This window comes from Entelurus aequoreus, linkage group LG13 (genome assembly GCF_033978785.1).
Source record: "Entelurus aequoreus isolate RoL-2023_Sb linkage group LG13, RoL_Eaeq_v1.1, whole genome shotgun sequence".
NCBI lineage: Eukaryota > Metazoa > Chordata > Actinopteri > Syngnathiformes > Syngnathidae > Entelurus > Entelurus aequoreus.
In genome coordinates, this window is record NC_084743.1 from 8,245,309 (window position 1) to 8,258,201 (window position 12,893).

Below are 12,893 nucleotides of genomic sequence, written 5' to 3' on the forward strand. Positions count from 1 at the left end.
TCACACTCACACTCACACACACACACACACACACACACACACTCACACACACGCACACACACATCTAAAGTGTATGACACTGACTGGTGTAGTCTTTGGATCTAATGCCATGTTTGAGAGACCGGAGGAGATGAGGAGTTTATATACACAACTTGTGTTTATATATGGTGCTATAATGTTACATTACTGAATAAAACACACAACTTGTGTTTATATATGGTGCTATAAGGTTACATGACTGGATAAAACACACAACTTGTGTTTATATATGGTGCTATAATGTTACATTACTGAATAAAACACACAACTTGTGTTTATATATGGTGCTATAATGTTACATGACTGGATAAAACACACAACTTGTGTTTATATATGGTGCTATAATGTTACATTACTGGATAAAACACACAACTTGTGTTTATATATGGTGCTATAATGTTACATTACTGAATAAAACACACAACTTGTGTTTATATATGGTGCTATAATGTTACATTACTGAATAAAACACACAACTTGTGTTTATATATGGTGCTATAAGGTTACATGACTGGATAAAACACACAACTTGTATTTATATATGGTGCTATAATGTTACATTACTGAATAAAACACACAACTTGTGTTTATATATGGTGCTATAATGTTACATTACTGGATAAAACACACAACTTGTGTTTATATATGGTGCTATAATGTTACATTACTGAATAAAACACACAACTTGTGTTTATATATGGTGCTATAAGGTTACATGACTGGATAAAACACACAACTTGTGTTTATATATGGTGCTATAATGTTACATTACTGGATAAAACACACAACTTGTGTTTATATATGGTGCTATAATGTTACATTACTGAATAAAACACACAACTTGTGTTTATATATGGTGCTATAATGTTACATTACTGGATAAAACACACAACTTGTGTTTATATATGGTGCTATAATGTTACATTACTGAATAAAACACACAACTTGTGTTTATATATGGTGCTATAATGTTACATTACTGAATAAAACACACAACTTGTGTTTATATATGGTGCTATAATGTTACATTACTGAATAAAACACACAACTTGTGTTTATATATGGTGCTATAATGTTACATTACTGAATAAAACACACAACTTGTGTTTATATATGGTGCTATAAGGTTACATGACTGGATAAAACACACAACTTGTGTTTATATATGGTGCTATAAGTTACATTACTGGATAAAACACACAACTTGTGTTTATATATGGTGCTATAATGTTACATTACTGGATAAAACACACAACTTGTGTTTATATATGGTGCTATAATGTTACATTACTGAATAAAACACACAACTTGTGTTTATATATGGTGCTATAATGTTACATTACTGAATAAAACACACAACTTGTGTTTATATATGGTGCTATAATGTTACATTACTGAATAAAACACACAACTTGTGTTTATATATGGTGCTATAATGTTACATTACTGAATAAAACACACAACTTGTGTTTATATATGGTGCTATAATGTTACATTACTGAATAAAACACACAACTTGTGTTTATATATGGTGCTATAAGGTTACATGACTGGATAAAACACACAACTTGTGTTTATATATGGTGCTATAAGTTACATTACTGGATAAAACACACAACTTGTGTTTATATATGGTGCTATAATGTTACATGACTGAATAAAACACACAACTTGTGTTTATATATGGTGCTATAAGGTTACATTACTGAATAAAACACACAACTTGTGTTTATATATGGTGCTATAATGTTACATTACTGGATAAAACACACAACTTGTGTTTATATATGGTGCTATAATGTTACATTACTGGATAAAACACACAACTTGTGTTTATATATGGTGCTATAATGTTACATGACTGGATAAAACACACAACTTGTGTTTATATATGGTGCTATAAGGTTACATGACTGGATAAAACACACAACTTGTGTTTATTATTGCAGGTCTTAATCCTCCACGTGAAGTGTTTGGGTGACAAGGTCATTAAAAGGTCGAGTGAGTGTGCGAGCAAAGTGAAGAGTGAAAGATATTTGTGTGTAAGAGTGAAAGATATTTGTGTGTAAGAGTGAAAGATATTTGTGTGTAAGAGTGAAAGATATTTGTGTGTAAGAGTGAAAGATATTTGTGTGTAAGAGTGAAAGATATTTGTGTGTAAGAGTGAAAGATATTTGTGTGTAAGAGTGAAAGATATTTGTGTGTAAGAGTGAAAGATATTTGTGTGTAAGAGTGAAAGATATTTGTGTGTAAGAGTGAAAGATATTTGTGTGTCAAATGTTGAGCAGTTTGATGTTGTGATGTTTCTTGTCCTCTCACCATCTGCTAGTCATTTCTGTCCCTCTGCACGAGTTACTCACCCTCCACTTTCTGCACCGGAATCCAGGCACTCATCTTCTACGAGGGCTTTTTCCATCTCAGTCAAATGTAGCGACACGCATTGTCGGCCAAGTCCACGCAGACAAGTCTAAAAAAACACGCAGATGAATCCAAAGCGGGATTGTAGAAAGCCGCGGCCAGGGCGACCGTAGCCGATTGACGGACTGACCCTGAATGCAACGTCACAAGCAACAGGAGTCCGACTGCGGTGCATTCAAGTGCAGTGGGAAACCATAAGACGCAGTTAGGTTTGTTTATAAAGCGCATGTTCGCACATCGGGCCTCCAAAACACTTCAACGAGAGCTAACACAAATATACATTTTATTACACTCAATACAAAATCCCCACAAATAAGAATACATTTGTTCCCCTTGGCCAGGGGTCGGCAACCCAAAATGTTGAAAGAGCCATATTGGTCGAAAAATACAAAAACAAATCTGTCTGGAGCCGCAAAAAATTAAAAGCCATATTACATACAGATAGTATGTCATGAGATATAAATTGAATTAAGATGACTTAAAGGAAACTAAATGAGCTCAAATATACCTACAGATGAGGCATAATGATGCAATATGTACATATAGCTAGCCTAAATAGCATGTTAGCATCGATTAGCTTGCAGTCATGCAGTGACCAAATATGTCTGATTAGCACTCCACACAAGTCAATAACATCAACAAAACTCACCTTTGTGCATTCATGCACAACATTTAAAGTGTGGTGGACAAAATGAGACAGAAAAAGAAGTGGCATAAAACACGTCCTAGAAAGTCGGAGAAAGTTAAACATGTAAACAAACTATACGGTGAGTTCAAGGACCGCCAAAATGAGTAGGACAAAACGGCGCTCGCCAAATACTCGAATCAGTGAAGCATGTTTAATACAAACAGTGTGCTTTATAACAATTAGGGAGGTTTGTGCCATGTTTGTCCTTCTACAGAAACCATATTAAAACAAAAAATATATTTTTTTCCCCTCATCTTTTTCCATTTTTCATACATTTATGAAAAAGCTCCAGAGAGCCACTAGGGCGGCGCTAAAGAGTCGCGGGTTGCCGACCCCTGCCCTTGGCCATCAGACACGAACAATAACAAGACCTGATAGCTCATTTTTATGACCTATTCTGTGTTTTATGTTGCACGATTGTACCAAGAACAATTCCTAGTTTGTGAACGCCTTCTCAAACAATGGCAATAAAACTATTCTGATTCTGAATATATTTGCAGTCTTTCGAAGCAAACTTGTCTTACTTTGACGTAATGAAATAACATTCCCTGCTTCATATTCTGATACATCTAGTATAAGTTTCATGATACATTAATTGGACGTGTATAATAAGTTTCATGATACATTAATTGGACGTGTGTAACAAACTTTTCAGGATGTCCCAAATTACCAGATAATGTTAGGTAAGGAGGAGTTTTGTCCCTCCAGAGTTGCCGTAGGGCTGTGACGTAAGAGGTCTATAAAGGTGGTTGTGGAAGAAGGTGTGTGGGAAGAGAAAAAAAGGAGAGTGAACATTAAAGAAGTGGTGGAGACCGGACCTGCTCTTATGACTCCCATTTATTATTTTATTATTATATTATATCAGTACACAGAATATGCGAACCCAGAATACTCGGCTACATTGGTGGCAGCGGTGGGATTTTAACTGCTGTGTTAAAAAAAAAAAAGAAAAGAAGAAAGTGTTACACGGGACTCGTGAGTTTTCAGTTAGCTGCACGTGTATAGTTAGCTGCTAAGCTTCCTGGCTGTTTTGCGGACACGTGGTGTGGTGACGACGACACTTTTAAGCTCGGCAAGACGCTGATTGACAGACACTCACACGGCATGAATGTCAAAAATGGACTTAACAGCTCCCTTCCCCGGCGACGGTGCCAGGATTTCTCAGCTGGACAGAGACAATTGATGGACCGCTTCTGGGCCAGCCTATCGGCGCATGTGCGTGCTCCGGTGGAGAGCTTGAAGGTGTGTGCTGCGGATGTGAGCCGGCTGGTTACGGAGGCGTTCCCGGCGGTCTTGCTGCTGGCCCTTCAAGCTGGGAGACATCCGACGGTGGTGTGAGCAGTGCGGAGCGTGTCGGACCCGCCGGTGCCCTTGAAGTCCCCGTGGGTGGGTCCCAGATTTGTCGGCCCCTCCAGAGGGTGGCCATGGACATTCTGGAGTTGCCCATAAGTCCCCGTGGGCGGGTCCCAGAATTGTTGCCCCCTTCCAGAGGGTAACCATGGATATTCTGGAGTGGCCCAGAAGTTCCCATGGGGTGGTCACAGGTTTGTCGGCCCCTCAGGAGGGTGGTCATGGACATTTTGGAGTGGCCCGTAAGTCCCATGTGGGGGGGAGGGGTCCCGGGGTGGTTGTCCCTTCCAGAGACTCTGCCAGCACCACCAGATGGTACTTTATTGATTCCTTCACTGCCTATAACCCCAAGTCTGATGGCATGATGGCGCGTCACAATCGAACTATCTCGCAGGGGGCGACTGGGGCGACCTCCTGCGCACAACTGAACTATCTCGCAGTGGGCGATTGGACCGACCTCCTTCACATCTGCACGTTTTTGCATGTTTTGAGGGGCCAGGGTGCTATCTTATGCAATACTTTGTGGATCAGTTAAAATATTGTTGATTTGTTGGTGCATTAAGATTGTGATTTTTTTTCTCTGTTCTATTTCCCCTTGTTTGTTTACCTATTTTGTTTGTGACGAAACGGGGACGTTTCTAATTAAAGGGGGGACGTATGTAACAAACTTTTCAGGATGTCCCAAATTACCAGATAATGTTAGGTAAGGAGTTTTGTCCCTCCAGAGTTGCCGTAGGGCTGTGACGTAAGAGGTCTATAAAGGTGGTTGTGGAAGAAGGTGTGTGGGAAGAGAAAAAAAGGAGAGTGAACATTAAAGAAGTGGTGGAGACCGGACCTGCTCTTATGACTCCCATTTATTATTTTATTATTATATTATATTAGTACACATAATATGCGAACCCAGAATACTCGGCTACACGTGTATAATAAGTTTCATGATACATTAATTGGACGTGTATAATAAGTTGCAGAGCAATAAATCCTATTTTACATGCGCCGATGCCATGACGTCATATGTACGCGCCTCCAGAGAGCAAAACACTCAGTGGCGCATATTTTTAAAAAAATATATAGATTTATTTTTTCCCCTAATGATAATATTATTGCCGTTCTGAACGAGGCTTTCTTTGTTTGTGAAATTCTGTAACATTATTGTTGTTTCGATAAAGTTCTGGGGGGTAAAAAACACTCCGGTGGCGCATTGGCTGTGACGTCACACGGGCACGTTCCAGTGTTTTGTTTGGCGCTTCCTCTCCCAAAGTAGCACTTCTTCACCTTTCTGCGTCCTTTAGTTCCCAACAGACAACAAACATGTCGGTTAGCGACATGTTTACTCACATCCAAGGCTCCCTGGGCGCAGACCAGGACGTGCGAGAGGTACGAAAGAGCCGCGCTACTGCTAGCTGCTAACTAGCTCAGCTAGCTGCTAACTAGCTCAGCTAGCTGCTAACTAGCTCAGCTAGCTGCTAACTAGCTCAGCTAGCCTCCAGAATGGCTCCCATGGCTGTCATTTGTGTTCCTTTTAGCGTAACCAGTGATTGAAGTGCACCGTCCCTGTGACCCAACACGCTAATATTTGTTCCTGTAGGAAATCCGCAAAGTGGTCCAAGTCCTGGAGCAGACAGCCAGGGAGATCCTGACAGTTTTGCAAAGTGTGCATCAGCCATCTGGATTCAAGGAGAGTGAGTGCTCTGCTTCATTTCCTATCTCGCAATTTGTCTATGTGGGGGAGATTTTTCAAATTAGTTTTACATGAAACTTGTCCCAATTTTCCCCATACTTGGCCCTAATCGTTTGTGTTATAGTCAGTGTTGGGTTAGCTACTGAAAACCAGATACTAGTTATCGTATTTTTCGGACTATAAGTCGCAGGTTTTTTATATAGTTTGGCCGGGGGTGCGACTTATACTCAGGAACGACTTATGTGTGAACTTATTAACACATTAGCGTAAAATATCAAATAATCTTATTTAGCTCATTCACGTAAGAGACTAGACGTATAAGATTTCATGGGATTTAGCGATTAGGATTGACAGATTGTTTGGTAAACGTATAGCATGTTCTATATGTTATAGTTATTTGAATGACTCTTACCATAATATGTTACGTTAACATACCAGTTGGTTATTTATGCCTCATATAACGTACACTTATTCAGCCTGTTGTTCACTATTCTTTAGACATTTTAAATTGCCTTTCAAATGTCTATTGTTGGTGTTGGCTTTTATCAAATACATTTCCCCAAAAAATGCGACTTATACTCCAGTGGGACTTATATATGTTTTTTTCCTTCTTTATTATGCATTTTCGGCCGGTGCGACTTATACTCCGGAGCGACTTATACTCCGAAAAATACGGTACTTTATTTCAAAAGTAACTCAGTTACTTACACCAAAAAGTAATGCGTTACTGTGAAAAGTAACTATTTAGTTACTTCTTTTTTTCTTCTTTTTTTTTAAGGGTCCCATTAATGCTCTTTTAGCCTTCATTTCAGTACTGTTATTGCACTGGAGAATAATGCAATGTGTTGATCAACTTGACATGCATTTGCATCACTGAACTCTGCTAAGCAATGTGCTCTACATACAACACACAAACAATGTGGTCTACATACAACACACAAACAATGTGCTCTACATACAACACACAAACAATGTGCTCTACATACAACACACAAACAATGTGGTCTACATACAACACACAAACAATGTGCTCTACATACAACACACAAACAATGTGCTCTACATACAACACACACACAATGTGGTCTACATACAACACACAAACAATGTGCTCTACATACAACACACAAACAATGTGCTCTACATACAACACACAAACAATGTGCTCTACATACAACACACAAACAATGTGGTCTACATACAACACACAAACAATGTGCTCTACATACAACACACAAACAATGTGCTCTACATACAACACACAAACAATGTGCTCTACATACAACACACAAACAATGTGCTCTACATACAACACACAAACAACGTGCTCTACATACAACACACAAACAATGTGCTCTACATACAACACACAAACAATGTGCTCTACATACAACACACAAACAATGTGCTCTACATACAACACACAAACAATGTGCTCTACATACAACACACAAACAATGTGGTCTACATACAACACACAAACAATGTGCTCTACATACAACACACAAAGACAAAGATATGTTTCAAAGGGCCAATTTATTTTGGGCCGGAACAAATTGACTTGACTACTTGAACTAGCTGCAACATAACATACATAAGTAACAAACAGCATAATAACAACATAGCTGTAAAGCTGGCTTCACCTAAGGAAGGCACACATGACATGATTATATGTCATGTCACTATATACAGCTCACATACTGCTATACACACGCCTAACCAGGCCTTTTTTTCTCTCAAGGAATTGTGAAATAAAATCATGTCTTCAGGAGATCAACACTGTACTGAAGCCCAGAACACTACGCATTTCCCCACTTTTAGTTTAGAGAAAAGGAAAGATTGGCCTGGCCCACTAGGATCCCTCTTTATGTTATCAGAATCTGATCTGATTCTGATGTTTGTGAACTTTATAGTCTATACATTTAGAGTGATGTGATAATCAAACACTCTAGAAGTCTAGAATGAAAGAGTATATAAGAGAATTGACAGAGTGTGTAGCTTCAGTGCTGAATGATGAGCAGAGGCAGAGTTTGGAGTGTTCTTTAGCTCGCTTTCCATTTTTATGTACTCACTGTCCAGGTACGTGGAAAAAGTTTTCATGCTAATTAGCTGCCTGAAAGCGGGTGACTCCACTGTAGAAATAGCCTGCATGTCTTCTAGCACATACGCTGCAATGGCTCTATCAATGTTGTCCTGGCTAGCAGTCCCTCCGTTAAAATCCTGAGGTGGAGGTGGAGGTGAAGTGGCATCAGAGTCTGTGTCTCTCTTTACTCGCTTGGTCGAAGCATGTTGCTTTTGTAGCTGTTTCAGCAGATTTTAATTGCTGTTTTGGGCAGTAGATAGGATCTTTGATCCAAGACACAACTTACATTTAACTAAAATGTTCTTTTCTTTGTGCTCGACAAAAGAAAAGTAGTGAGAATATCTCCATGTTAAGAAACTCGACTTCAGCTCCGCCATGATGTCTTGTTAGTAAACACAGACACGCCCCCCCCCCCCCCCCCCTCCGCCCCCACACCCACACACAGCGCGCCTCTTGTGAGACAGGAAGACTGAAGGACGACACTGCAGCTCTCCAATAAAACACACTCAGATCTTCTGTTTCTAGCCAATACTACATACAAAATCATGTAAAATAACGCAGTAACGCATCATGTAGTAACGGTAACTGAGTTACTGAATATAAAAAATAACGCGTTAGACTACTAGTTACCGCCGAAAATAACGCGTTAGTCCCAACACCGGTTATAGTGTATTCAATCTAGCAGTTATAGTTTTTAAGGTATTAACAAATGATGAATAATGACTAACCAGCTTCATACAACATTAATAAATGACAACTCTAATAGTTGGACCTAGCACACATGATTTGGACTGGTTTGGTGACATTTTGACAAGGTAGGCAGGTTATGACTAATAACATGTTGATAACATACAAATAATAAATAAATGATTTAGACTGGTTTGGGGACATTTTGACAAGGTGGGAGGCAAGTTATGAATGAATGTTTGGTCTTCCTTCAGTTCCTGACAAGTGTACAAAGGCCAGGGAGTTGTTCTGCTTGGTGCGGACTCACATTGCTGACTTGAAGACCAAGTTTCCAGTGGACCAGTACTACAGGTAGGCCACACCAGCACACTGTCCCTCAAAGGCACAACACTGTATATTTTAAAAGATGTATAAAATACTACTTGACTTCACTGAGTGAGACATACCAAGGTGTACCAGGTGATGGCGTTAAAAGTCATGTTCAATCATCTCCCTGCTGCTGTTTAGGCGTTCTCGGCTCTTTATTAGCTCACTAACCCGACAAACCTGGCCAAATCCTTTCTTTTCCTGAAGCCAACATGACAACGATCCTGGCAGTTAATGATGCCGCACGCTCGTGCTTCTTGGGAACTTTTTAGAGTCGTGTAAAAAAGCTATTCAGAGTCCCACAATGCATTGCACACTTTCTAGCCCTGTACCTTTGTCCACGCAGTGCACTCAAGACTGTCCTTGCAGGTTTCATGAACACTTGCACTCAAGGCTGTCCTTGCAGGTTTCATGAACACTTGCACTCAAGACTGTCCTTGCAGGTTTCATGAACACTTGCACTCAAGACTGTCCTTGCAGGTTTCATGAACACTTGCACTCAAGGCTGTCCTTGCAGGTTTCATGAACACTTGCACTCAAGACTGTCCTTGCAGGTTTCATGAACACTTGCACTCAAGGCTGTCCTTGCAGGTTTCATGAACACTTGCACTCAAGACTGTCCTTGCAGGTTTCATGAACACTTGCACTCAAGACTGTCCTTGCAGGTTTCATGAACACTTGCACTCAAGGCTGTCCTTGCAGGTTTCATGAACACTTGCACTCAAGACTGTCCTTGCAGGTTTCATGAACACTTGCACTCAAGGCTGTCCTTGCAGGTTTCATGAACACTTGCACTCAAGGCTGTCCTTGCAGGTTTCATGAACACTTGCACTCAAGACTGTCCTTGCAGGTTTCATGAACACTTGCACTCAAGACTGTCCTTGCAGGTTTCATGAACACTTGCACTCAAGACTGTCCTTGCAGGTTTCATGAACACTTGCACTCAAGACTGTCCTTGCAGGTTTCATGAACACTTGCACTCAAGACTGTCCTTGCAGGTTTCATGAACACTTGCACTCAAGACTGTCCTTGCAGGTTTCATGAACACTTGCACTCAAGACTGTCCTTGCAGGTTTCATGAACACTTGCACTCAAGACTGTCCTTGCAGGTTTCATGAACACTTGCACTCAAGACTGTCCTTGCAGGTTTCATGAACACTTGCACTCAAGACTGTCCTTGCAGGTTTCATGAACACTTGCACTCAAGACTGTCCTTGCAGGTTTCATGAACACTTGCACTCAAGACTGTCCTTGCAGGTTTCATGAACACTTGCACTCAAGACTGTCCTTGCAGGTTTCATGAACACTTGCACTCAAGACTGTCCTTGCAGGTTTCATGAACACTTGCACTCAAGACTGTCCTTGCAGGTTTCATGAACACTTGCACTCAAGACTGTCCTTGCAGGTTTCATGAACACTTGCACTCAAGACTGTCCTTGCAGGTTTCATGAACACTTGCACTCAAGACTGTCCTTGCAGGTTTCATGAACACTTGCACTCAAGACTGTCCTTGCAGGTTTCATGAACACTTGCACTCAAGACTGTCCTTGCAGGTTTCATGAACACTTGCACTCAAGACTGTCCTTGCAGGTTTCATGAACACTTGCACTCAAGGCTGTCCTTGCAGGTTTCATGAACACTTGCACTCAAGACTGTCCTTGCAGGTTTCATGAACACTGGCGCTTCATCCTGCAGCGTTTGGCCTTCCTGGCGGCCTTCACAGTCTACCTGGAGACTGAAACCCTCGTCACTCGTGAGGAAGTGGCTCACATTCTGGACAGTAGGTACACAATTGTGTGTGTGTTGTTGTCTCTATAGAACAGTCTCTAAGTGTTGTGTGTGTTGTCCCTGTAGAGCAGCCTCTGACTAAGTGTGTGTGTGTGTGTGTGTGTGTCACAGTTGAGGTTGTGCGAGACAAAGGCTTCCACCTTGACGTGGAGGACTACCTGGCAGGGGTGCTGATCATGGCCAGTGAACTAGTAAGTGTCTTCAGTTAAAAAAAACATGTATTTGCATATTAAGGTTGAGTGAACACAACCTATTTTATGAAGTGATCAGTTTCTATGTCATCATTGTGTCCTCACCTATGTTTTAGTCATTATAAACACACTTGCATCTTTCTGCCTGTAGGGGGCGCCCAGTTCACTGATAAATACACTATGTATGTTTGTGTACAGAAACTTCTTACAGAATTATGTTTAGCAGTGCTAGTATTCATGCTACAGCTATATTAAATTGTCAAGCTGATACAGGAAGCTGAAAACCACAGTTTTAAGAAGAACTGTACCTTGGCACTGTAATGTGGTCCAAGCACTGACTAAATGTCTACATTGATTGTGGACATGGTCCATCACATCCCGTACCTGCAGTATCAATCGCAGGATGCCTGGTGTGAGACATTGTGGTGGTTTACATCCTGTACCTGCAGTATCAATCGCAGGATGCCTGGTGTGAGACATTGTGGTGGTTTACATCCTGTACCTACAGTATCAATCGCAGGATGCCTGGTGTGAGACATTGTGGTGGTCTACATCCTGTACCTGCAGTGTAAATAGAAGGATGCCTGGTGTGAGACATTGTGGTGGTTTACATCCTGTACCTGCAGTATCAATCGCAGGATGCCTGGTGTGAGACATTGTGGTGGTCTACATCCTGTACCTGCAGTATCAATCACAGGATGCCTGGTGTGAGACATTGTGGTGGTCTACATCCTGTACCTGCAGTATCAATCGCAGGATGCCTGGTGTGAGACATTGTGGTGGTCTACATCCTGTACCTGCAGTGTCAATAGAATGATGCCTGGTGTGAGACATTGTGGTGGTCTACATCCTGTACCTGCAGTATCAATAGAAGGATGCCTGGTGTGAGACATTGTGGTGGTCTACATCCTGTACCTGCAGTATCAATCGCAGGATGCCTGGTGTGAGACATTGTGGTGGTCTACATCCTGTACCTGCAGTATCAATAGAAGGATGCCTGGTGTGAGACATTGTGGTGGTCTACATCCTGTACCTGCAGTATCAATAGAAGGATGCCTGGTGTGAGACATTGTGGTGGTCTACATCCTGTACCTGCAGTATCAATCGCAGGATGCCTGGTGTGAGACATTGTGGTGGTCTACACGTGTGCATCAAGTGGTCGTGATAATAGCGCAGAGATGCTTCAAGTGTCACCTTCTGCTGGCCAGCCCGTTAACCTTCCCCCCTTCTGCCCCTCCCCCTCAGTCGCGTTTGGCCGTCAACAGCGTGACAGCGGGCGACTACACCCGCCCGCTGCGCATCTCCAGCTTCATCAATGAGCTGGACTCCGGCTTCCGCCTCCTCAACCTGAAGAACGACCCCCTTCGCAAACGCTACGACGGGCTGAAATACGACGTGAAAAAGATCGAGGAGGTGGTCTACGACTTGTCCATCCGAGGCCTGGCCAAGGAGCCCGAGGGAGAGAAGTAAGTGCCATCGGATCAAAGGACACTACTCCAGGTTCTGAACGAGGGCCCAAAGACAGACCGGGTGTTAATCCTTGCTCTAGTTCAGGGGTGTCTAAGAAAAACCCAATAAAGGAGTTCTTGATTCAAACAGTGG

The 12,893-nt window shown here is 41.6% G+C and overlaps 2 protein-coding genes across 2 annotated transcripts in view; one reads left to right on the top strand and one right to left on the bottom strand.

The window, feature by feature from the left end:
• LOC133663127 (protein FAM124A) overlaps nt 1-3,236 on the bottom strand; it is an 18,025-nt gene extending 14,789 nt beyond the window's left edge. The window contains exons 1-2 of the mRNA XM_062067364.1: nt 3,107-3,236; nt 2,400-2,506 (exon numbers count right to left, since the gene is read on the bottom strand). Coding sequence (XP_061923348.1) covers nt 2,400-2,506; nt 3,107-3,208 — 209 coding nt within the window. The 5' untranslated portion in view covers nt 3,209-3,236. The remainder of the gene's footprint in view (nt 1-2,399; nt 2,507-3,106) is intronic.
• A 2,367-nt stretch (nt 3,237-5,603) lies between these two features.
• On the top strand, nt 5,604-12,870 carry tsn (translin). The gene is made up of 6 exons (XM_062067374.1): nt 5,604-5,872; nt 6,084-6,177; nt 9,201-9,297; nt 10,977-11,092; nt 11,212-11,291; nt 12,537-12,870. Exons 1-6 carry the CDS (start codon nt 5,807-5,809, stop codon nt 12,759-12,761), a joined length of 678 nt encoding a protein of 225 aa, XP_061923358.1. The 5' UTR covers nt 5,604-5,806; the 3' UTR covers nt 12,762-12,870.
• The last annotated feature ends 23 nt before the right edge of the window (nt 12,871-12,893 follow it).

Coding starts and splice junctions, on each gene's coding strand:
- tsn (XM_062067374.1), top strand. CDS start 5,807: ATGTCGGTTAGCGACATGTTTACTCACATCCAAGGCTCCCTGGGCGCA. Junction 6,178..9,200: donor GCCATCTGGATTCAAGGAGA/GTGAGTGCTCTG, acceptor GTCTTCCTTCAG/TTCCTGACAAGTGTACAAAG. Junction 11,292..12,536: donor TGATCATGGCCAGTGAACTA/GTAAGTGTCTTC, acceptor CCTCCCCCTCAG/TCGCGTTTGGCCGTCAACAG.